Here is a 26,972-nt window from a genome sequence, read left to right on the forward strand (position 1 = left end):
GTGACTTTAATTGACTTCTTTATTTAATTGATAACGTCTAAACCATAGACGGTTATTATATGATTTCCTCACAGTATTTAAAGAAAATATTCGATATAGCCAATGGATACACAAATTTAAGAGGTACTGGGCAGACAATTAAAGATGGCCGTTGATGTTTCGGAAGGTTCTGGAAATTTACATACAAGACGATTTTGTTAAAGTTGACGAAAGATGCTAGATGCAGACCACTTCATAACAGTCATATTGGAAATATGTGGGCAAGCGCTATGTCCAACAGTGGACATTCTGTGATATTGATCATATTTGATAAATTCAAATAGTAAAAAATAGTAACGAAACGCATTAACTTAACAAATTGTGATCGTATAAACCTAACATAACTTAAAAATAATGGTAGACAGATAATATATACGTATTATGACATATTGTAAATTTTGAACATAATTCAATTTATAATTAATTTTTAAGCTATTTATTTTTTGTGTAACGTATGTTGTAGATAAACAAAATATATAAATTACATTTAAATAAGAATATGATATGACTTAGTAGATGGAATTTTATAATAAAAATATTTCGGATTTAAACCTGTTCATATTAAAAATAAAATATTTTAAAATAAGAACGGATGGCTATAAATATAATTATTTATAGCGCCATTCATTCCATATCGCATTCGCGTGGACGTTCAGTGCTATATTTTAAAAACGGCTATGTTATAACGAAAACATTAAAAGCACTGAAACAATTATATTTGAACTGGATTAATTTAATTATATTTAAACACAGTAAATTAAAATTTAAATATATAAATTATCTGTCAGATTTTAGAAAATAATAAGCCGTAAAATTTCGAATATGTTACATGTCATTCATAATGCTATAACAAAATAACGCTGCTTATAGCGTTTTTTAAACTGCGCTCTCATCAGATCAAAATGCTAATGGAAGTCTAAAGATTTAATTTAAGAATATGGTTGGGGATTTCAATCCGATTCTGGTATTGTAACAAATTAACTTCTTCTCCATTCACTAGTCTTTTACATTCACACGATTGAAACTGGAGCGTAATGTAAAAATATTGTAAAAATAAATTAATAATATTATAAAGAAGTGTTAATTGTATGTGATATGTGGTTTTATTCAGTTTTCGTAAATAATATGTTAAATTAATATAGGTGATTGATTTTAGATGTTCTTTTGATATCTAGATTGACTGTTGAAATAAAGTATGGTACAACCTTAATAATATCAATGGTTTCGATATAGTAAGAAAAATCGATTCAAATTTAGATAGCTACATATTAAAATTATTTATTGACAAGTTATTCGCCTGTAGTATTCCGTTAGAAAAATATAAATTAATGTAAATTATTTCAGAGTGATCTTGATACAAATGGTAAGTGAAAATATGTGTGAAAAGTATACAAACTTTTTACTGATAAATGAGTTATATATTCACATCTTAAAACACCTATAACCAATCACCCTGTATGCATATTTAATGAGAATCTTGGAGTTGTTTCCACCGTGGTAATGAATATTAAAACGTGGCCTATTCTAAGATTGCACAAGACCTAGAATTCCCAGAAGATGTTTCTGGATAGAAATAATTCATTTTAATTTCATCTTCTGATGTTATTTAATTTCTTGGTAAATATTCCGTATCTAAATCATAATGTTTATGTTGTCAGAATTCTTAATTATAATAATTAATATTAACAGTATTACACGTAGTATTCTTAATTTAAGTAATTATTTTAACATTAATATTTAATTCTAACATGTTCTAGATAATATAATATTTACAGAGTATTATAAAATTTATACGAGAAGATAAAATCTGTGTCATAAAAATATACAATATTTCTTGTGTCGATAATAAATTGAACTTAATAAATATAATACATGTTTGTTTTAAAAAATACAAAAATAATTCGATCGAAACGTTCCTTTTCTTATTTAATATTTTTAAATAAATATAGCAATAAATAATCGTTATAACATATTAAATAATTATTGTTAATATCATCAGGCTTCTTAACATTTAATAATACTGCTATAAAGATATATATTTTACATACAAATATATCTTGCCACATCTAGTATACGTAATATATTAATATATATTTAAATGAAATAACACATATTTATAAAACATTCATTACATATATTAAAACAACATAGAATTATTTATTTAAATTTATTTAATATCGATATTTATTTACAAAAATCAAATAACTAATAGCTTACATAGCGTTATGAATCGTTAAATGCTATTTTAAACGACAACGTTATTTTTCGTTTCACAACCTTAGCTATTTAAAATTATATGCAATTACTTGATGTTTAGGTGGGAAATCCAACATCGTCTGCCCTGGAGCTGCAAGCCTGGTGAGTTCTGAGGACATCAGCTGAGGTAGACTTGACGCAGTTGTTCATGTGGATGTCGGATGAGGCGTTGGAGTGATGATGATCTCTGCGTAGAAGCTGTTGAGGGCAGCAGTGTCGGCGTGCCATATCTCCACACACGGATCTACAATAAAATAGCATTATTAATTATGCGGGCTTGTTCCGGCTCTGTCGAATTCGGCACCTACAGTTGGTATTAGACCTTGCGATATTTTTTAGTATTTTTTCTAATGTAAAATAGACGAGATTTTTTTATACTAGTTTATTCCACCGTTATTGTTTTCCACAAAAATCTGCAAAAGTCTTGTACGTAAATAAAATAGTTTAATGAAACTCAAATGGTAAACCGTTATTACGATTTAATCCCGGAACGAAATTTAGTAGTCTGACAGACGACTGACAAAACGTCACATGGGTAGTGTGGGAAAGAGATAGTGCTCCACAAAGCCGAAATTAGCCGATTGTCTCTTTCCAAAGGTCAATGTGCAATGTTTATTTTCGGGTACTGTACATTTGGATATTACATGTATATTTATAATAAATAAGGTTATATTCAATGATTTACTAATACCGTATTATATCAAAAAGCACGTATTGTTTTGTTACGTTCTTAAAATATTTATCTAGCATTCGGAATTATTTGTAGTAATCTAAAGTTAATTGGGACAGGCGTTTCCTTATTGTCTCTCCTCCCACAAGTTCAATTTATAAATACATTCTATACTGAACGTATCCAGTCTGCTACAATAACACGCATTGTATTATTTTTGAATTTGCGTTTTGTTGAGAATAAGAAGTTTATTCAATTCCCATTTCAATTGTAGCAAGTCACGTAAAAGAAAAACACGTGTTTTTTTTTGTGCAACATTTTTCAATTAAGACTTTGTATTTATAATCAAAATAAAATTAACAATTTACATGAAAATCATTTAATTTTTTATAGAACTGAATAGACTCATGTTTGTTCAGATTATTTAATTGTTATTTTAAATATGGTTAAGTCATTACCAAAAAAATAACACGTCACGGATTTGATCTTTGATGTTGATCGCTTCGAATGAATTTATATATGCACTTATTTTAATAAAGCCATAAGAAATAATGCAAATGAACACTTGCATTTTTTCTTAAAATTAAATAATAATTTGATTCTTGTTGAATGATCCTATTTATAATTATTAATGTCACTGAAAACTCTTGGTCGTAGAGAGCTAAAATCGTTATATACATTTAAGAGTTGAGGGAGTCGACTTCAAATGAAATTAAAGAAGCAGTCAATTAGTATAATATTTGAGCTAGGAAGCCATAAAGAAGTGAAATAAGTAAAAGTTAATATAGTGCCAAATAGTACAATATTTACAAGTTAAATAAGTTTTCAAGTAATACAATATTTAAAAGTTGAATAAGTCATTAAGTAGTACAATATTAACCAGTCGAATAAGTAGTCAAGTAATGCAATATTAACTTGATGGATAAGTCGTCAAGTAGTAGATTATTTAAAACTCGAATAAGTCTTCAAGTAGTATAATATTTATAAAATGAATAAATCATCAAATAGTACCACATTTTCAAATAAGTCGTCACTTAGTATAATATTTAAAAGTTTAATAAGTAGACAAGTAGTACAATATTTACAAGTTGAACAAGTCATTAAGTAGTACAATATTTACAAGTCGAATAAGTCGTCAAGTAGTACACCATTTTCAAATAAGTCGTCACATAGTATAATATTTACAAGTCGAATGGGTCGTCAAGTAATACAATATTAACTTGATGGATAAGTCGTCAAGTAGTAGAATATTTAAAACTTGAATAAGTCTTCAAGTAGTACAATATTTGTAAAATGAATAAGTCGTCCAGTAGTACCACATTTTTAAATAAGTCGTCACTTAGTATAATATTTAAAAGTTTAATAAAACGTCAAGTAGTGTGATATTTACGAGTCGAATAAGCCGACAAGTAGTACAATATTTACAAGTTGAACAAGTCATTGAGTAGTACAATATTTACAAGTCGAATAGGTCGTCAAGTAATACAATATTTACTCGATGACTAAGACGTCAAGTAGTAGAATATTTAAAACTTGAATAAGTCTTCAAGTAGTACGATATTTATGAAATGAATAAGTCCTCAAATAGTACCACATTTTCAAATAAGTCGTCACTTAGTATGATATTCAAAAGTTGAATAAGTCATCAAGTAGTGTAATATTTACAAGTCGAATAATCCGTAAGTAGTACAATATTTACAATTCGAATAAGTCGTCAAGTAGTACAATATTTACAATCTGAATACGTCGTCAAGTACCTGCAACATGACCCCAGTGTCTTCCTGAAAGCCGCTCTGAAGTCACGATTAAAGTATGCGTAGATAAGTGGATTGAGCGCCGAGTTGAAGTATCCCACCCAAAACACAGCCGCTACCACCGGTGGTGGTGATGGACATCCGTCTCCACATAACGCCGTTATTATATACCTGTAGGAGAAAAAGAGAGTGAAGAAAACGATAAAAATAGAAAAGAGAAAGTTTTACATCAAGTAAGTTAGAGTTGTTAGTATTTTAATTCCCAGGTTCTTTCCAACGGAACCAACATTACGAACTAGGCAATAGTATATGAATGAAATTGGGACAAATAACACTATGTATAAATGTATATATCTTTCTCCTTTCTCATGACTGAGGGTCGTGGTTAAAAAAATCAGAAAGAAAAGGACCAATATTTAGCCACTTCCACACATGCAGTGATAGTCGTGCAACAAAGTTCACCGCCCATCAGCCCGCTGATAAATGCGCATGCGGCAAACAATGCGAATTACACAACAATCACCGTTAAAACACTCAACACGTGTACGGGGCATCTTCAGGAGTTATGTTACACCGATTAGTGCCAAACACAGGGTGTACTAATCGGTGTAACATATGGACATATACATAACATAACATAACGGATGGACTTCCGCAAAATAACGCCTGATTCCATTAAATATAAAACACATCAGTTTCTGCTACCATCTTTTTCCAGGATGATTTATTTTGCATAAGTTTAATAGAGTCTTGCACGGTGGTGTTGCATGCCTTCAAAATTGCATCTGTTCGGCGAGAAGGTGATAAACAATGATAGATACTGATATATTGTTATTTCATACATACTATTTAAATAATAAAAAATGCTTGCTCTTGGATAGAAAATTTGTTTCATTTTTTCAGTCACGTAACTACTTCGTAGAATTTACGTAAACATTATAACCACATTGAACTGTAGTTTCTCTAATGTACTTTTTATATGTTAATAAAGAAACAGAGGTATTTTTAATATTAATTTTATGCATAGCTTACACGATACAAAGGGCTTAATTATTTGTTACTATATATAAACCACAATGGATTGCTTTAGCACCAGTAATTGATTTTTGTGTTATATTTACATTAAACTTGCATTATGTTTATTAAATCTATACATATGATTAGGTTTGAAAACATTAATTTAGTTTTGAATGAAGAGTTCGTGGTATATTGTATTAGAAATTATATATACTATACATATATGTATATATGTATGTATATTTATTTATTCATTTATTTACAATTGCCCCTGTTTTTGAGGGTCACTAGTTCCCCTTGTTTTGCGTGAGTTAGGGACGTTACAGTTTCGCGTTAAAAAAGTTTTGACTTTTATTAATTCTTCTTTTTCTATCTTTCTGCTTTCTTCTTTCACAATTTCTTTTTCTCTTTCCTTGCATCCTTCACATATTCACACATGACCCTTTTTCCCTCATTTCCAACTCCTGGTAACATTTGGTTTTACCGCTTTTTTATTTTGTTTTCTTTAATAATAATTTTAATTTATAATTTTTATTTTTTACATTTGCTTTTACTTTTTCTCGGCGTCTTTGAGCCTTTTTGTCAGGACAATAAATAAATAAAAATATATCAATTATCTCTTTGGTCCACATGTTGGGGGCTTACCCAGACATATCCACTATACATCTATATTTTTTTATAAAAACTTCAAAAATCATTTTTCATACCTTTTTCTAGGTTTCTTAGTAACTCTTTCATAGGCAACTGTATACAATGTTACTCTGTACAATATACTATCATGTGATATATATATATAACCTTTGTGTATTTCTCTGTTTAAGAAACACCTTTGACTGACTTGACACCATTAGATTGTATCTAGATCGCGTATGGTTGTGTTAACAGGGTTGTAGAAAATGTGTCTAGAGAAAACTTATATCTAAAGCCTTAAAACAACTCACAAACTGTATTAGCGTACGACCGTGACTTGTAAGTTCGAAACAGCTGCAAATAAATCGATAGCAATGCAAACGTTTATGCAGCCTGTGAAACTGAACATCGCTCGAAACTTTCCAATAAACGTTGTTCAGTTTGAAACTTATCACATTTTGTTTGTCCGTTTTGTTTTTATAACTTTCATGAATAACGCAAATGATTTACACTAAACATACCTTAACGGGACAAATTATTCATTTTGATCTTTTGCATTAAAAATCCATGTGTCGTCTTATCGTTTTTATACGTTTGACTTCATGTATTTTTATTAATAATTAATCTGCAGTAATTGTACTTATTAAATGTAATTTTTATTTTCTTAAACATAAATTCGAGTCACTTGAACTACTATGGTAGACATATGTACGTAGTAAATATCTAATAGATTCAGGCGTAACCTTGCAGAAGTCCATCCTAAGTAAGAAAGGGACTAATATATAGCTACTTCCGGTATGCAGCAGTAGTCGTGCAACGAAGTGCACTGCCCGCTGATAAATGCGCGTGCGGCAAACAATGCGAATTACACAACTACCACCGTTGCTGGCTTACGTAGTGTGTTAAGTGTTATAAAAATAAAGAAAAATATTGTTATGTGTATAAAGATGATGTTAATAGTAATGTCTTTTCGTTAGCAAGCTCTGGTATTAAACAGTTATAAGAAAAAAAACACGTTCCATAGAATATAATATATAATAAAGTTTTAATTTGATATATTGCAAATTAAATATTAGTAATTTATATATTGTACGTATAATCAACGTGTTAGTTCTATTATGTTATTGTATTAATATATGATATTTCACTTTCAGACTTATTGTGAAGCTCACAGCTGCTCAGCGAGCTATGAAGAGGGTAATATCCAGGATTTCTCTACGAGATCAAATCAGGAATGAAGATGTCTGACTTAGACCATCGAGTTTACAGTTTTTTTTTGGTCCCCGTTTTTTGGAACTTCTTGTTTCTTTGTCATTTTTAGGACAGGGGCTTTGATTTTACTACGTTTTTCAGTATAGTTTTATTTATTTTTCTTCTTTCGTCCGTCGCAACATCTGGCATTCTATCTTCTTCCTTCTCTCACATTTTCTTTCTTTTTATTGCTTTTATTTACATTCGTTCTATGCATCATCTTCTAACTTTCGCCATATTTATTACAATATTATTTTTTTTTAAATTTTATTTTACATCCTACATTACATTTTATTTTAAAATTATCATTTGATATTTATTTAAAAGCTTTTATTTCAATAATAATTTATTTATATGTCTTCTTTCTTTATTTTACAGTTATATTAATAAATTTACTTTTTTCTTTGCCTAACCATAATTTTTATTTATTTATTTTTATTATCTTATTTATAATCATTTTTGCATATATCCTGCGATCCTCGTCATAAAGGCGATGCTAAAACTGTATATTTTGACTTCGAATTATATTTTCAAATCTGTTCACATGTCGTAAAATGCGGAACAGTAAGAGATTGCGAGCATTATTTTGTGCTTATATTATTGGTAATGCGACTTATACTTACAATAAAACAACGTCGTCTCGTTTTAGTGTTGGAAAATTTAAGCTAAATAAAAACAAAACCTAATACGCACCATAAGAAAAACGGTAGCCAGCAAGCAAGGAAAGCAGACATAATAATTCCAAGGGTCCTTGCTGCCTTCCTCTCCCGTTTCATCTTGCTACTCGCCATCGGTTGCATTTGGATGCTGTGTCGTTCGCGCATCACGTCTCCCATCGATATACCGTTTATTTGCAAATGCTTATCCAAAAGCAGTGCAGCCACTTTGCTCCTAAAATAAATAAACATTGATTAATTATTATTATCATTTAATGGATTCAGGCGTTACATTGCGGAAGTCCATCCTAAATAAGAAAGGACCAATATCTAGCCACCTCCGCACATGCAGTGGTTGTCGTGCATGAAAGTGCACCGCCCGCCAGCCCGCTCGTAAATGCGCATGCGGCGAACAATGCGAATTACACAACTGCCACCGTTAAATCACTCAACATGTGTTTCACCCACCTACGGGACATCTTCAGAGTCAAACATACTTCAAACAAGACACAGAGTCAAAGAGACAGTCAACAGATCTGTTTGCATTTATCAGCGGGCTGGCGGGCGGTGCACTTTATTGCACGACTACCACTGCATGTGCGAAAGTGGCTAGATATTGGTCCTTTTCTTAAATACCTTAGTTACATTACAGTGGAATTTAACTAAATAGACTTTCAGATTAGATGCGGTGTGGATGGACTACTAGATGGTCCGAGATCATAGTCAAGGGCGCACAGGGATGTCACTGAATGCCGACAGGACAAGATTTAGAAGCCTTACTCTTTGTTTTTTTTTCATCGTATAGAAGCTTAATGCTTCTATATGCTGAAAAAAACAACTTCAAGACTTCTAGACTGAATTGCAGTATTTCAAATCATAATAATTTTATGAAAAGTTCTTTTATTCGCATGTGCTTATACCAGTGCCTTGTATCATAACTCATCCTATTACCACATATTCCCTGTAAGCTCTCAAGCCACGGTATAATATACTAAGTTTTAAATTCTGATAAGGTTAACAGTCTAATATCACTCGAATATAACATTAATAATACATTGAATAACATAATTTACATTAAATAAAAAATGGGATATTTTAGATGATTTAATTAAGTTATAATTTGAAATAGGAACTTCAATAGTGGTCCAAGGCAAGTGAATTAGAAAATTGAAGTGACAATTGGGAAGCAGGAAAAACAGATGACCGTTGGAGCCTTAAAGTTTTGGAGTGGAGATCACGTAACGACAAGCGCAACGTAAGACGTCCACCTCAAAGTGAACAAACAACTTTATTAAGGTCGTTGGAGGAATCTGAATGTCAGTTATTCCTATCTAGATTTTATTATCTGTAGAAGTAGGTGCTGTTAGCCTTAAGGCTTTTACAGCTTCATCTGAACTGAGTTCACGAAGCGGAAGGTTCAGTGACCTATCCACTCCTAGTGGAATCTACATAAGCCTTTTATGTACTTTTAAATTATGGAATGGTTAACTTGCTTATTACCATTAGAATGTAATACCAATGTAAAATGTTGATTAAAAAATTGAAAATTGAATAAGAGGCTTCAATGCTAGCTCAAAGCACTGCCCTGGAGTAATCTAGACGGTGAAAATTATTGAGTACTGCGGAATATTTTATCATTCAAGACACGTGTAGAACAATTTGATACAGGCCAGGATATGCTTGTAATTATCACATAATATGAACTGATATTTCTGTAATGTTTTTATTACAACTCATATACCATCGGCGTGTACAGTAATAAATTCGTTTTATGAATTCGTAAGTAGCGTTCGATGGATGTCGCAAGTAACATATATTCACACAATGACCCATTCAAGCCGCATTTTGTTACGGATGTTTTTGTCTAGTTGTTTGTGACAATTTTACTGTCGTACACTAGAGAGGACTTACACAGAATTTACACTTTATTATCGGTAAATATTTTTGGTTATATGTACATAATTGTGTTAAATTATCCTGTTTTGTTTTTTGTGATCAATTTCACAGATATGTACAGTTATTACTGCAATTCATTTTCAGGCATAAAAATCCAAAATTGTTTACTTTTGACTGTAGTAGTTTTTTTTACTAGTAACAGGACAGCCTCAAGTAGTTTGTAGTGACAAAACAATCACATGGGATTTTGAAAGTTTATAATATAATTACGAGTTCTCCGATCTTTCGAAGATAAGTATTACAAGATTTTTCAATTGTTTTAAACACTATGACAATTTAATAGAATGTTCTAGAAGTTTTACCCACCTGTATAACATCCTCTCCTGTCGATCCGCTTCCACATATATTCTGTAGTACATGAACAGCATTATAACGCCAGGTATCCAGAAACTGACGCTGCTAGATATCACCGCGTACACCTTGTTAACGGTGAAACTGCATACTTTTGGATGCCTTCTCCTAAAGTCTAGATGCTCGTGCGTGGTATACCAACCGGCGAATATCGGGAGAAAGGATACCAAAGCTGGACTACACCAAACAACCGCAAGCATTATTCCTAGTTTCCCGCTCGTCATGATCAGTGGATAGTCCAAAGGCTGGACTATAGCGTAGTAACGATCAACGCTTATGCAACAAAGATGCAAGATCGATGCCGACGAAAAGTAAACGTCCAAAGAATTCCATACATCGCACATGAAGTACCCAAAGAGCCACTCTCCGTTAGTGATTTCAACGCTGAAGTTGAAGCACATTGCCCAAATCGCAACGAGCATGTCCGCTAAGGCAAGGGAAACGACGAAATAGTTCGTAATAACACGTAATTTCCGATGCCTCATAACAGAGACAATGACTAATAGATTGCCAAATATAGCGGCGAGAATGATGAATAGCATAATCAGACATTTCAAGATGATGAAGACGACGATGATTGGGTCGTTTTCGAACTGGTTCGTGTAAACCAGGTCGTTCGTCGTCTCGTTGATCTCGAGCGACTTGTTCACGTAGCTGTCCGTGAGATACATCGAAGTGGATAGATCTTTAAACTCCAAAGTAATATTCTCCGGGTTGTCAGCCAAGACAATTTCAACTTTCATATTTCACATTTTGTTATTTTTATTACGGATTTAAGTCATGTTTATCTCTTTAGTTAGAGAGAATTCGCTGGTCGTGTGAAGGTATTCGCTGATACAGTTTCCCATTTCTGTCTTGTTGATTTACGACCTGTGAATTAAAAATTAACAATTAGAATTGTACAAGGAAATAACAATAGAAGATTAGAATTAGACGAAACAAGAGTAATAAAATAGTTTTGATATTAGAAATGTAAATAAATTGTTAAACAAATATTTAAAAGCTAGAGAATAATAAAAATAACAATGGATTTATTTATCCAAGTACAGAAATACTTACAAGAAACGAGTAATAAGAACACATGTACAATTGATAGATGCCAACATGAGTATTGTTGCTCCACACATTATGTAAGGCTTGTATCGCAGAAGTAATAGCAGTGAGATTTATAGATCAGATTACAAGACAACGCTTAAAATAAAGTTATGGGTACATTAAAACAAAGTCGGAGAACGTAGTCTAATAATATATATACAGAGACAAAATAATTATGATTAATATTGAATTTAAGCTCTAGAAGTGACACGACACGTTTAATTCCAGATGTAAAATAAAGAAATAAACCCAACTATTCTTTTATTGCTATGAAAGTATATAACCATTTAAGAATTTCCAATATGTCAATTTACAGAAACAATAATAATAAACGTTAAATTGTAAAACCTTGAAAGGAAAGCGGAGAAAGTGACGCGATATTTGGAAGGACAGTATGGTAAGGAATGAAAGATATTGTGAAGGGAATTATAGGCAAGAATCAAAAACATTGAGAAGCACAAAAGACAATTAAAAATTATGTGAAAACAATTATGATGTATAAAGATCCTGTCCACCCATGATAGGAGTAGAACGAGAGGCACCCAAAACAAAGCCATAAAAACAATTAGAGGAATCTTAAATTTTATGTATTTAGTGGATTCAAGGAGTGGGTGCCGAATCCAACGCGTTACGAAGAGAAGGATTGGGGCTGACGGCTCGGATAGTAGGTTTAGAAAGATTTTCTTGCAAAGCTTTGGAGTTTGCCTTTACTGGCCAAATTCCTACTTAAACACCAGACGTTTACAGATAATGAAAGGATTTTAAATGTACAGATATTATAAATGATAAATATATTTTTTTTTTGTTCCTTATTTCATCTGCGATCAGTCCCAGGACTATAAGCGGATTTGTTGAGTGGTTATAGCTTTGAAAGGGGTCTCCCCGGCGGGAGACACTCCTTGTTCACCATCGAGCGTCTAGTCTCTGGATGTCATGGCGTTTAAGACGTTTGCTGTACTGGATGCGTGTCAATTCGGAAGCCAAGTTATTTGGGTGTTTGTCTAGCCGATTTTTATAATTAGTCGATGACTGCTGGATCTCCTTCTTTACTGTTTTGATCTCCAGAGCTTCGTGGATTTCAGAGTTCGTGAGGAACCATGGAGCATTTGTTATGGTACGCAGTATGCCATTTTGCAGCCTTTGTATGATGGTTATGTTGGAGTTACTAGCGCTTCCCCATAAATGATATATGAAAACGCTATTTTGTTTTTTGATTCATTTAATTCAACAGTTATAAATTAGAGATTGTAAAAACCTATTTATCACAGAAAATGAATAGACTTATGAAGATTTTTTTTGAGACAAATTGTTATTATTATTACTTATTAATCTAGTAGTAGACGCGGCGTGGGAAGACCCTGACTTGGTGGATCGACGTTATGACAACTATATTCATTTGATATTTTATTTCATTTAGGCATTTTAGGTTTATAGCTATGTTATAATAAGCAATGCTTTCAAGATAAATTCATCCACGCAAATGTTATCGTAAAAAAAGTATGTAAAACATTTTATGACGTTGGAGATAATATTTACACCGATATATCACACCAATCTAAAATCAAATGAAATTTATTTACATGAGATCGCTTCGTTTATACAACGAGATAAAGTGACCGGTGGAGGTAGAGCTGTGATATGGAAGTTACGCTGGGTCCAAATAAATGATGATGATATGAAAATGATGATGATGATAGAATAACATTGTATTTAAATACTGACACAAGTGTAATTTTGTATTTCTAATAGGTTTTAGGTACATTGTATTACTTACAAAAGATATCAATATATGATTAATTTAAGTCCAAATATATTAAAAATGTCCGTTTCGACTTTTTATACACTTTTCTTTAGCCTGTGCAGACATTTCATTGATCTCTACACATACCATATTCATATATATAAACATATGTATGTATAGATCATTTCAACAAAACGCTTTTAAAGTTTTTACACCTATTTCAACCAACCTATACATAGTTTTAAGCTTTTCAATTCAAAACTAAATGAATGAGACAGACTTTTAACTACTAACACCATAGCCTGCAGTTGATTATTCTTTTTCTCACAATATTATCATTACGTAATTTTCGTAATTATGAAATCGTTGATTTTTGGATAGTTTGTAACATACTTTACAATTGAAAGCTAATTTATTTTTAAAAAAGTGCTTTTAACAATATTTTTGGCGATTCATTTACTTTAATTTTAATGACTTTCAAGACTATCGATTAAAATTAATATTATAAATATATTACAATGGAAAAAGGTTTACTAAATTTACATATCAATACAAGCAAGTATATTATAACTCATTCGTGCTGATTAAGTAGAAAGAAATGTATTTAGACAGGTAATCTATCGTGGCTACCTCAAAACACTTTTATTGCTTTTGCACTTTGCACTTTTACTCCTGCACGATGTATAGCTTTGTTTGTTATAAATTATATCGTAGAAGTGATAATAGAGAAAATACTTTTGAATCTAATATATCGGTTACAAACCCATATTTGATGAGAAATAAGTATACATTTGATACATTTAACAAACACGGCCTTACATAAACATTTTCTTTTGTATAGCGAACTTAGGATATAGGTGTATAAAGTTTGGAGTTGTGTATAGGCAATTTTAAAACAAAGGTTAGTTAGTAAATTTGTTATGATTGATAAAATATACTTTTTCAAAAATTGTACATAGAATTAATGAATTTGTTAAAGATGATAAGAGACTGTCATCTTTCAACGAGATATGTACATGAATTTTTTCACGTCTTAAAAATAATAATATTTTTATTCCTACTTCGATAACTCTATTAGAATCATTAGTGGCATATTTTAAAATTTCAATTAAAAAATTAAGATATTTTTAATGTTCCATTTGACGGAGTAAAAGGTTACAGAGATATAAAAGAAAGTTAATTTTTAAAGGGTTAGAATTCTTCTTTATTTAAGCCGGTATTTAAAATGTTACTTAAATAACGAAAATTAAGTGTTGTACTATGATCTTCGCTTATCGTTTAAAATGTCTAAAGGAGGTAAACAGGTAAACAAGAACTGTATACATTTTAGCAGTGTTTACAATTTTGACATGTTTGTATCAACTCGTAAATAAAGGATGTATATGTATATATACTTATACATATACGTATATACTTAGTCTGGCCATATATTGTCCCAAAAAATTTTTTTTATATTATACATAATATTTATTACTATTACAGTGTGCTAGTTGTGTACATTAATAAAATACAATTAAGAAATATTATGTTTATTAGAAGTGGTCTCCACTGGCTGCAATATAATCCTTTAAATGCCGAGCACAGTTTTATCAATAGCAGCACGCACTTTATCTATATAAAAATTCTGCACTGCTAATCGCATAGATTGTTTTAGGGAGTCCAAATTATTTTTACCTCACTGTCTAAAACTGACTATAAATCTACATCCAGGGGATTACACGCACACGCGTGCGCAAGCACACACACAAACCACGTTCATGTTAATTGGTTTATTTTTTTATCGCAAATTTATAATTTTATTACGCTTTTATTTTTCACATATTTTTTTAAGTACTTAAATGTTCGTTTGCCACGGTGGACATTGCTAAGTGGGACATGTTATTTTTACTACTGTCTTGACAACAATCAACCGCACCTATGTTCAAGTATATCTTTAAACTTTGCCATAAAAAATAAATCATATTGTTTATAAAGATACAAACACAGTGAACAATGTTAAAATGTTATAAAAATAATTTATTGTCTAATATGATATTTTAGTGTGACCAAAATAGTACAACATAAGATTAAAAATAGATGGTTAAATTGCATTCAAATGAATGGAACTCCGTCACTGGAACTTCAATTGGAAAATTTTATTACGCAAGCCTTATTTTTCTATCCAATCCAATCCAATAATACGTCAAATCAAGACTAGATGGCCAGTCTTCAGCTTTTATGAAATCCAGAACGTTCGTATTCCAAGATTGGGTGGGAGATCGTTATGACCCGGCATAAAGTCTTGCTAAAAGGACTGTTCCTCATTATTGAACATGAAGTTGGTAATAGGATTAACTACCTTCTCAAGAATGGTATCTTGATATACTTGTGCCGATGTCTTGATATTTTTTTCACAAAAATATTGCTGTCACTCGTTTATAGCTAACACAGCACCAAACCATCGTCGAAGTCGGATAATATCTATGTTGTACTTTGTTAACTAATTGAGAAGCCTTTTACAGCTTTCTGCATAAATACGGTCATTTTGTTTGTTAAAATATTGCTCAATTATCATTTTTTTTGTGATCTGTCTTTGCGTACCGCTTAAGTGTATAATGAATTCAGGCGTTAATTTGCGGAAGTCCATCCTAAGTAAGAAAAGGACAAATATATAGGTACTTCCGCCATGCAGCAGTAGTCGTGCAATAAAGTGCACCGCCCGCCAGCTCGTGGCCAGAGTCTTGACTCTGAGACTCTCAGAGACTCTGTGTTTGGCAATAATCGGTGTAACATTACTCCTGAGGATGCCCCGTGGAGGGGTGAAACACGTGTTGAGTGATTTAACGGTGGTAGTTGTGTAATTAGTATTATTTGCCGCATGCGTATTTATCAGCGGGCTGGCGAGCGGTGCACTTTATTGCACGACTACTGCTGTATGGGGGAAGTACCTATATATTGATCGTTTTCTTGCTTAAGTAGTTGTTTTGACTTCACCATCCCATTTTTTTAAAAATATCAGTTGAAATGACCAGTGCATCTCTTATAGGCTGCAAGTTTTATTTCATCTTTAAAAATACACGACATGGTTCTAAATGCTATCTCCATATCTTCATATATCTTCTGCTTTTGAACAAGATTTGCTTAGGTTATTTCCCATACTTTGCTTGCTTTTTTCGCACGAACACTACGTGGACGGCCCGACCTTTTTCTGTCACAAACAGAGGAGGTTTCATTGTGCATATCAATAGCCCGGTACAAAAATATTTGAATAACACCAAGCGTAAGGAGAATTTTAATAATTGTATTTGGCACCATACCTACTTTATGTTATGCAATTACAGCGACTCGATTTTTATGTCACAGATATTTTACAATATATTGGTGCGAAAAAAAAAAAAAAACAATGAAGAATCATTTAAAAATCACAGATTCCAAATTCAAAAGAAATATTTATTTTTTATCATAACAATATTTTTGGCCAGAATAAGAATAAGTATACGTACAGGATGGTTTATATATATAGATGTGAAAGCTTTAAAACAGTGAATATATTCACTTTATATATTTTATAGTTCACTTTTAGTCAACTTACATATGGTATACCTTATACAAATATCAATGGTTTCAAAAACAATAAATAAATTTATGACAATATAGAACAACAAAATGTTTTCTACATTCTGATTACTACATATTCAAATGATTACAGCTGGACATACGATTCGCCCATGTGTTACTAATAGGACTGGTTGAATGCGAAATGTATCGCACTACAAGGTCCGGTACACCTTGTATTTGGACTCCAGAAACTATAGGCCCCAGCAATTATTTATTTTGCAGGTTGTGTGACCCGCTCATTATCACTTCAACTTGCTGAGTCATGTCGGTAACTATCGTTCTTCTACAGATTTCCACACACCTGATTCTAAATAGAAGATATATAGCACATTAATGCTGAAACGTACAAAATGTGATCTTGAAATGATGATGGAAGGAAGGTGATGCATGGAAGAAGATATATACTAGAAGGAAGGGAGATGTTGTGAATAATAAAAGGAAGTATCGAAGTAAAGACGCGAAATAAAGAACTATCCCTGTCCCAAACGTGATAGGAATTATTGGGACAAAAAATGAGTAGATATAAATAATATTCTGAACGGTTGTGCTTACCTTTACTGTTAATTCTTTATCTAAAACACAATTTCAGATAATTTACCCAACATATGAATTTACATAAAAGATTACGAAAATATAAAAAAGAAAATAAGTTGCTTTGACCCAAAATCCCCTCTATTACTCTGTAAGCAGTTTATTTTGCAAAATTCACTTCGTGAAAATATTGCGTGGGATATTTTACGGCATCAATTTATTCCCCTGCCTACAGGGGGATCGACGTACACGGGCGAAGCCCCTGTACATTTTAAGAATAATTTAAGATCCGAACTTTTTTAACCTGTACGTAAATTTATTTCGACCATATTTGACCGGGGTTGAATCTTCTCACAGATTATAAAAGGTATACTCATTTAATAAGAAAAATATTTCGATCGTTATTAAATGCGTTTTTTTATTTATACAGCCTATTTGGTTATATATGTTAAAGCTTAAAAGATATAAATACATAGCTCATTTGCTGTCGATTTATGTATGGTAATATCTATCCAAAAATCAATAGTTTAATATTTAATGGAATCAGGCATTACCTTGCGGAAGTCCATCCTAAGTAAGAAAGGGACCAATATTTAGCCACTTCCGCACATGCAGTGGTAGTCGTGCAACAAAGTGCACCGCTCGTCAGCCCGCTGATAAATGTGTATGCGGCAAACAATGCGAATTATACAACTGTCACCGTCAAATCACTCAACACGTGTTTCACCCCTCCACGGGGCATCTTCGGGAGTTATGTAACAACGATTAGTGCCAAACACAGAGTCCAATAGTTTAGGAAGTAATAAATAACGCAATGGCAATATAAAAAGAAAACGCGTTTTTAAAATTTAGATTATTACAAATTAAAATTTAAAATTGTTTACTGTCAGTCCCTGCTGTGTGCTACCAGAAGTTACTGACCATTTGCATTCTTATTTCAGAGTGATCACTTTATACAGGGTGGCTGGAAATAGGTGCGACAGATTTAAAGCTTCTTGTTGACAAATCAGCTTTACATTTATCACTTTAAAACTTTTACACCAATAACCATTATATTTCTAATGGATTCAGGCGTTATTTTGCAGAAGTCAATGAAATTAATTTGAAAGAAAAAAAGTATATTTTATAAACAAACTCACCTTACTCTTTGATCACAGTATTACTTTTTATGTAGCACGTTTTTATGATATCTAGGATTGTCATATATGCGTTGTTAATCGTATAAAATTATTTTATGTGTACTTAAAAATTTCATCAATATAATGGTAAGAAAAGGACCAATACTCGTACATGGCCAATTCCGCCATGCAGCAATAGTCGTGCAATAAAGTACATCGCGCGCCAGCCCACTGATAAATACGCATGCGGCAAACAATGCGAATTGCACAACTACCACCGTTATTAGTGATTAGCGATTGATGGGGTTAGCGATTATTTGACTCTGTGTTTGGCAATAATCGGTGTTACATTACACCTGAGGATGCCCCGAGGAGGAGTGAAACACGTGTTGAGTGATTTAACGGTGGTAGTTTTGTAATTCGCATTGTTTGCCGCATGCGCATTTATCAGCGGACTGGCGGGCCGTGCACTTTATTGCACGACTACCATTGCATATGCGAAAGTGGCAAAATATTGGTCCTTTTCTTCCTTACCTGTTCATTGCCAGTTCGACTCGGCTCCGCAACACGAACATTACATAATTTTAACTAACGCATCCTAATCTTGTCTGTTTATATTGCCAAAAACGGTATCACAGTATAAACGAAATACTGTAGTCATGTTTTAAAAAGTTAAATATTATAAATACTACATTACTCCAATCCAAAAACGCAATTACGTAATAATATGATGTATTCAAATGTATTCTTTAATTTTGACGAAGAAAATAGAGATGATGGAAGCACCCAACCCTAATCTCTATTCGAGTTAACTTTAATTCTAAAATTATTTATTTATTTTAATAAAAATAAACCTCTACAATCTACATAAAAAATTAGAGTTCCTTGAGTAATTATCATCATCATTCTAGCAATAGGATGTCCACAGCTGGTCATAGGCCTCCCTAATATATTTACAGTTACATATTTTTTGGGCAATTTTGAAAAGGTTATTTGTTCATCTACATCCTACATTGATCTTAATGGGACGTAGTCTTCAAATGGTGTTCTACGCGCTATGTGACCTCATTACTGGCACTCCGTGAGTAATATTGACGTAAATCTAACAAGTTTTTATATTCTTCAAAGATGTCTTTATGTGTATTAATAGGCCATTAGATATCACGTGATTTTTGATAATAGTATTGTTCATAAAATCTTTTCTTTCCAATCTAAAAGAGAATTTTAATCAAAGAATTTAAGTTCTTAAAAGTACGCGGATCACCGAGAGGCAGGTAATCCCATTGTCTAACGTATTGATTTACAACTGAAGGTGAGCTTTTGGTAAATCAGAGAGAGATTCGTGAATAGAAAATTTTCTTTAATGTTTCCCGATGAGACAATCGAAATTTAGCTTTGGGAAACGTCGCAACTCGTAATAATTTTCTAAAATTTTCACGTTAATGATCTAGAAGAATAAAATTAAAATTGAATTACGTAAATCTCACTGTTTTAACTATATATCGATATTAGCAATTTAGAACTATACTTAAGAATCTATTTCAGTACTTCCGTCTTGTTACATTAACTTTAGTTAGAGTGAAAGTTTTCAGCTGCAAGATGTCCATTGTACCCTCTACATTTCCAATAAGACTGAAAGGGATTGCAACCAGGTGATATGACAACCATATAGTCTCTCCACCTTATAGAAGGATGTTTTGCGTCGACCTTGCAGATCGGTGTTCTCCACTCTAGAAAGATATAGTCTCAGTGACCATCTTGACCAGCTTTGCTCTCTGTCGCTTGTTTACCGTCGCTTTGAATTACCATTCTATTGCGGTTTCTTATCCAATCTTAAATAAATTCTGAATTGATTCGTCTCCATGGCTCGTTAAAAGGCTGTGAGCTTGGTAACGAGACCCGTAGAGACAAATCATGTGCCAGTGCCGAAGTCATCACCGGTAACACAGTCTTCTTCTTTTTAAACAAGGCACAAGCCTTCCCCAAAGATCACCACGAAGACCGGTCTTGTGGTGCCCATATATATGTATATCCTGCTGTTTCTTTCAATCGTGACATCTACTGGGGGCTTCCTCATGCCGCAAGACATTAACATATTGGTAGCACGTAATATACATTACAAATATGTTTAATCTACAAACATAACAAATTTAAACTGAATCGTACAATATGGAATACGTTACGGAGAAAAATACCTTTATATTTGAAAGAGATATTGAAAGTTGAAAATCTTCAAACTCGCTTTCAACGTATATTCGCTGGCTGTGTAACATATGCCTAAGACGAGGAAAAATATAGAGCGTTTCTTCCTGTTGAAGAAAGGTTTAATTTCCTGGCGAGAGTAATGGGAAAACGTACAAGGATTTTCCAGAGGATTATTATGTATTTGATGTTATTTTATATAGGCCCTTTTAATTGCTAAAGGATAAAGGATTTTCATTTTCTCTTTTGTATCCGTGACGGGACGAAAATTTTGCTAAAAGGCAAATTATATTTAGTAAAAAGTAGTTCTTCATCATTTTCATTTCAGCCATTTTACGCCCACAACTGGACAAATGCCCAACTCATATGTTACCTATGACCATATGTCATTATATCGTATATATATATATATATATATGTATATATATATATATGTATTTTAAATATATGTCAATTAAAAAAAAATTGAAAGTTTTCATTTAGTTATTACTTATAACTACAGAAAGGTACCTTACTAGACACTTTCGTTTTCTTGACGTTTAGCCGTGAAGTTAATGTTGTGACGAGAAATATAGTGAAAAGATTATTACGCTCCTAAGAATAAAATGTACACTTGTGTTCGGGAGCGCCGCCGTGCGTGCATATATATACATATATATTTTTATATATATGGGATCGTCAAACCAAAATTCAGTGTGCGTGCATGAGTGCATGCGTGTGTTTGTGCGTGCGTGCGAGAGCGTGGGTATGCGTGTGTGCGTGCGTGTGCGCGTGTGTGCATGCGTGTGTGTGTGCGTGCGTTTGTGGGCATGTATGTACGTATGTGAGCGTGTGTGTGCGTATGTGGACGTGTGTGTGCGTATGTGTGCGTGTGTGTGCATGTGTATTTGCAATTTCTAACGGCGTCGACAGATGGCGCTATGTGTCCGTATTTATTATAATGTATTTTTAAAGTATATACTGCGATCGACATTAAGAAATAAATAAAAGAAGACTCTACAACGGCACGACATATACATACGTATATGACAGATAACATAATTCTAAAACATTACACTTTGATAAACTTAATTACAATTTAAACACAATAACATAATATTGATTTATCGCTCGTGTACGTGGGAGAAACCGCAAGCTATTAGTTGAAACAGTAAAAGCTAAAATACCACGTGAAAGTTATTTAAATGTCGATACGTTTACACATTGATTGGTAAGTATAAACATTTAAACAGGTGAATGTATGGCTTATATGTCAGCTAAAAAACTTTAAAGTTTTCATATATATATCCAACAGCCTGAATAAAGAGATCATTCTGAAATATTTTAAAAAATAATTTATAAAAGAATGAAGTCTTCAAAACTAGATAGAGATAATAATAAAAAAATTTTCATACTTTATTATAATAACGATGTTTATTATTTCCGAAACCATTTATTTTGAATAGATTGTACCATACATATTAATCCTGTGTGTAGTGATCACTTTGAAATATCTTCACCGATAACTTCTGGCAGTATAAATTTAATAGTATAAATAAATAATATAAAAATATTCTTAGTTTATCGATGTTCTGTACACTGCATTTTCAGACTACAAAAAGAAGTACGGATTCATGAAATCCTTTCAACCTACACTAAACGTTTTAACACTTTGCCGTCCGCACGTTACATAACACTTTCATAGTGCAAACAGCTAAGGTGTGGAACAGCTGACGTATTTGATTCCAGCTAACTATATATGTAACTTGGAACTATATAACTTGGAAGTTCTTAAGTTTTTTTTTCTCGTACCCCCTATCTTGCGTGGGACAGGGACTATTCAACATTATTTAATTTTTTCACCATATTTTTTTATTTTCATTATCGTCTTTCATACATCGTATGATCTTTCGTTCTTTTCATTCTTGCCACAATTCTTCTGTCTTTCCCTTTCGCTCTGTAACGCCTTTCATACATCCCTCATTACTCTTTTACATTTTTATTCTTTTATTTCTGTATAGGATTATTACAAGATCACTTCGTTTTTTTTTGTTTATTAGCTTTTTTTATATCTATTACTATACTTATTATTTTTCTATGGAGTAGGAGGAACTCTTCTTTGATTTTTTCTTCTCTTATCAGGGAGGCTATAGATTCCTCCCTGATTTTCACACCAGACTGGCACTCGAAGTCGAACCGGAGTCCCCTGAATGCGGGACACTGGGTCTTTAAGTTAAAAGTTAATAGGTTTCGTCTAGGCAAGCATGCAGTATCTTCATCACTTAACATCAGGCGAGACAGAGGACAAATACTTTCGATTATAAGTCGTTAAAATAAGCAATTCCTATTTTAAAGCTTCGATTTATTTTACAAGTCAAGCCTTTTAATTGTGTTACTTAAACTTTTTTTTAGAGCTACACATAAAGATTTTTATGCGATCCTTTACCACCGCACAAGAACAGTTTTAGGAGTATATAAACATGTACAATTTGTACAAATAAATACAAGTAAATCAAGCCTAGTACAGAATGTACCGATGAAGCCGATTCCACGAAGATATGACACGAAACGAACCAGCTTGATTCACGATTCTGTTAAATATTGATTAAATTCGTAGAATGTTCTCGAAAGACAAATTCAAACATGCCGTGTTTAAATTCGATAGAGTTTGTGTATTTATATGGGTTCTCAGAAGTGAATATCATAAGGTATGCTTTAAATTATTAATTCAGACGAAGGTCGAATAGAGGCTTCTATAGGTTTACAATAACACCTGTAGAAAATGACTTGCATCGTTTTCCGACGATCTTAAAAAGGTTGCCTATCTATCTTATTATTATAAGTAAACGATCGCAATAAAATAAAAAAGAAGTTATTTTAATCACCGATGAGTACTAAGATGGATTACGAAGGCTGTCCTGAGATAATATCTCCTAATAGGATATAAGTTACAATAGAGTGCACACTGTAAAAAAAAACTGTTATTTCCAAAAGCGACAGATGATGTGAAAATTATTAAGAAAATTGAGTATTCTTTACTTATACAAGTGCTATGCTAAAACTTAAAACAATTTAAGTTCAAAGATAGTCCAGGTTGCCTTTGCGACAATCCTGAAAAGGTTGTAACTTGGGCATGTGCTAAGTATCTCATATATATAAGGTAAGACCTGGAGAATAAAATGAATTGAGAAAAAAAAATAATTTATTAAATACTGTATAGGAATAGTAGTAAAATGTAGAAACAAATATGAACAAAATATATATTTGTTATCGAAAATATGCAAGACATTGTAAATAAAACGTAAGATTAGATATAACAGATAAAGACATAAAAGTAGAAGTAAGAAAGAAAGGGCAGAAAATCTTAACAAAAGTGACAACTACGAAAGAAAATGAAAGGACACTAAGCCTCAATGCCTGTGGGAATAGTTTAAAAAGTAAAAGAAAAATCCGCCGGAGAATTCGTATATCACAAGACACAATATTTTTGACATATATAGATGATATTGTCATATTCGAAAAAACATTAAATGTTTCATGTGACAAATTGAACCAACACGAAGTGATAACAAAAGTAGACACAGTAAATCTAAGTTGATCTCAAAGGAGGTACCAACATAACAGCAACAATATAATGTTTACCTTTGTATACCGACATAAAACCTTTTTCGTGTAATCTTACGGAGTCATAAAACTGTTTCGACAACTCAACTCTCATTGTAATGTATGATAAAATACGCGATGAATTTCATTTTATTTTTATGTTTTATACCTTATTCTTTATATTTCTATTTATTATTTTATAGTGTCTCATATATTCTTTACTGAAATGAAATGTAACCGAACTGTTTTTGAAGAAGTAGATAACCGGTGATTGAAACTGAGATTGAAGCAAGAAGCTGGGAGAAAACGGCTGGAATGATAGTGTTTTTAATCGGTTTTATTTAGTTCGACCCGTACGGAATTTGTATATTTGGGTCAAAATTAGACATTGAAATTTAAACACCTTCCCGTTATCAGATTGATCTGAAATTTGGTACACACATTTAATTCAGATGACAATATAATATAATAAAATCAATAACATTATAAATCTAAGATGGCCGTCGATACAAAATGGCGGATTACATATTTTTCCTTAACCCCCTCAATATGGGTATTAAAAGAAAGGGCTACACTAGCAAAACACGATTATTATGTCAAAATTTAAAATTCAAGATGGACGCCGTTCCAATATGGCGGACTAGGTACATATTTTTCCACAACCACCACAATATGGGTATCAAAAAACCGTTTAACTTAAAAGTTTTTTAAATGAATTTATTCATCACTATGACGATCGCATTCATCTGTCTATTCTTCTTTCTTCTTTTTAGGTAAAAGACTCCCATTGGAAGGCATAGGTCTCCCAAAGAGATCGCTACAAAGACCGGTCTTACATGGTATGCATCCAGTTACTTTCTACGACCATCACTGCTGTCAATTTGTTGTACTCTAAAAACTTTCGACTCCTTTCGGTTGAATGAACGATGTGTCCCACACATTGCAACTCCAGACGAAAAATTCTTATTGCTATATTTATTTTAACTTCGTCACATGACGACACCTATAAAAATTATTTACCTACCTATGTAAATAGCGTTTTTAAAATTTGTAATTGCTACATAAAAAGCCGCCATATCTGAAAGATCCCGCGGACGTCGTTACAACGCTCAACCGTTTGCTCGTCTCGCCCACTCGTCTCGCTCACTCACACGGCGTGCACTATACGCGCTCTTGCTTGCGCCTTGGCAAGTAGCCAAGGCGCAGCACGTGCGCCCGCGGCCGTTGCAGTTCTCGGGGAGTCGGATTTAAACTAGGGATCGATGCGCAACCGCTCGTAGGCGCATTATTCATTTTCCGCGCGCAATAATTATGTTAATTATTCAATAAACGTCTTTCCACATAACAAATTCATATTACTACTGGTACATTTTTAAATTAATAATTATTTACTATCTGCTCCTATAAATATTGTAGCGTGATGTTATTCACCTGTCGCATTTGAAACGCACTTATTGTAACATATTTTAGAGTAATTACTTTATATGCAGTGTTTTATAGATTTTATTGAAAATCTGTTACATCTATAATCGCTTCAATAAAAAGTATATGTTCGATTCTATAAGTGCCAGTGTGCTACAAATATTAAAATTCTATATACAAATAATAATCTGCTAGTACCTATAAATATAGATGGAAACTTTTGCTAAATCCTGGGTATTTTCCATTCGGATTTCTCTATACTCTCTCGCGATCTATTTATTCCTAGTTAAGAATACGTACAAGCACTAAATCTAAGATATAATCTCTTATCTTTGATTGTTTGAACGAGATTATATCATCTGGGAATTTACGTAAGATAAAACGATAAAATATCTCTGTCTTTGTAACCTCTTACGTATTTTCCTTTAATTTTGACTGTCACAGATTATAATAAATTACTAGATAATTATTTTCTCTTTGATCTAGGCTTGTAAATAGAATATAAAGTTCACGTGAGAACTTTCTCTGACTGGTAATTACGACCAAAAAATCTTTTAGTTGAATGATCATGTTCGCCGAAGCAATCTAAAAGCTCGGCGGCTTCACAATCCAGTAAAGTAGTAGTATGTAGGGCTCCCGAGGGAGTCTTCGAGCTTCGCTAACTTAAAAGAGGTTTTTGGCTAGGCGCCCTCTGTGCCCTGATACCTTAAATGCCAATTTAGGTAGCAGTGACAGTACAAAACAAAAAAATGTTAAAACATTTTTGAGTGTTCGAATTAAAATTCGAACGTCGTTTTGAATTTGGAAGCCATCAATGAGATAGACATCGCCATTGCGTTAGTGTTCAAATTGTAAATAGTATACAATCGTAAACAAACTCTATATATATATATATGTGTGTGTATAAGCAAGTTTAAAAATTAAAGATAATTATTTAAAATGGAAGAAACGATATTCAAAGCATTTAGCTCCTATTAATTAGTTTTAACATTAATTCTCGTGATTAAAGAGTAAAAGGTTAGGATAACATATAATTTTTTTTTCACACAAGTCATAGACACATTCATACTTTGACATTGACAGTTAAGAAGTTAGGAAATTATG

General features: G+C 32.4%; 1 protein-coding gene across 1 annotated transcript in view; it reads right to left on the bottom strand.

The window, feature by feature from the left end:
- Window positions 1-2,235: 2,235 nt before the first annotated feature.
- Window positions 2,236-26,972, bottom strand: part of LOC137925796 (octopamine receptor beta-1R-like) — a 33,993-nt gene continuing 9,256 nt past the window's right edge. The window contains exons 2-5 of the mRNA XM_068769256.1: window positions 10,536-11,450; window positions 8,311-8,508; window positions 4,723-4,890; window positions 2,236-2,539 (exon numbers count right to left, since the gene is read on the bottom strand). Of these exons, the coding sequence (XP_068625357.1) occupies window positions 2,353-2,539; window positions 4,723-4,890; window positions 8,311-8,508; window positions 10,536-11,323 (1,341 nt within the window). The 5' untranslated portion in view covers window positions 11,324-11,450 and the 3' untranslated portion in view covers window positions 2,236-2,352. The remainder of the gene's footprint in view (window positions 2,540-4,722; window positions 4,891-8,310; window positions 8,509-10,535; window positions 11,451-26,972) is intronic.

Source organism: Battus philenor, unplaced genomic scaffold (assembly GCF_028537555.1).
Source record: "Battus philenor isolate CCGP_79_NKW_IND1 unplaced genomic scaffold, ilBatPhil1.0.hap1 SCAF_28, whole genome shotgun sequence".
NCBI classification, from domain to species: domain Eukaryota; kingdom Metazoa; phylum Arthropoda; class Insecta; order Lepidoptera; family Papilionidae; genus Battus; species Battus philenor.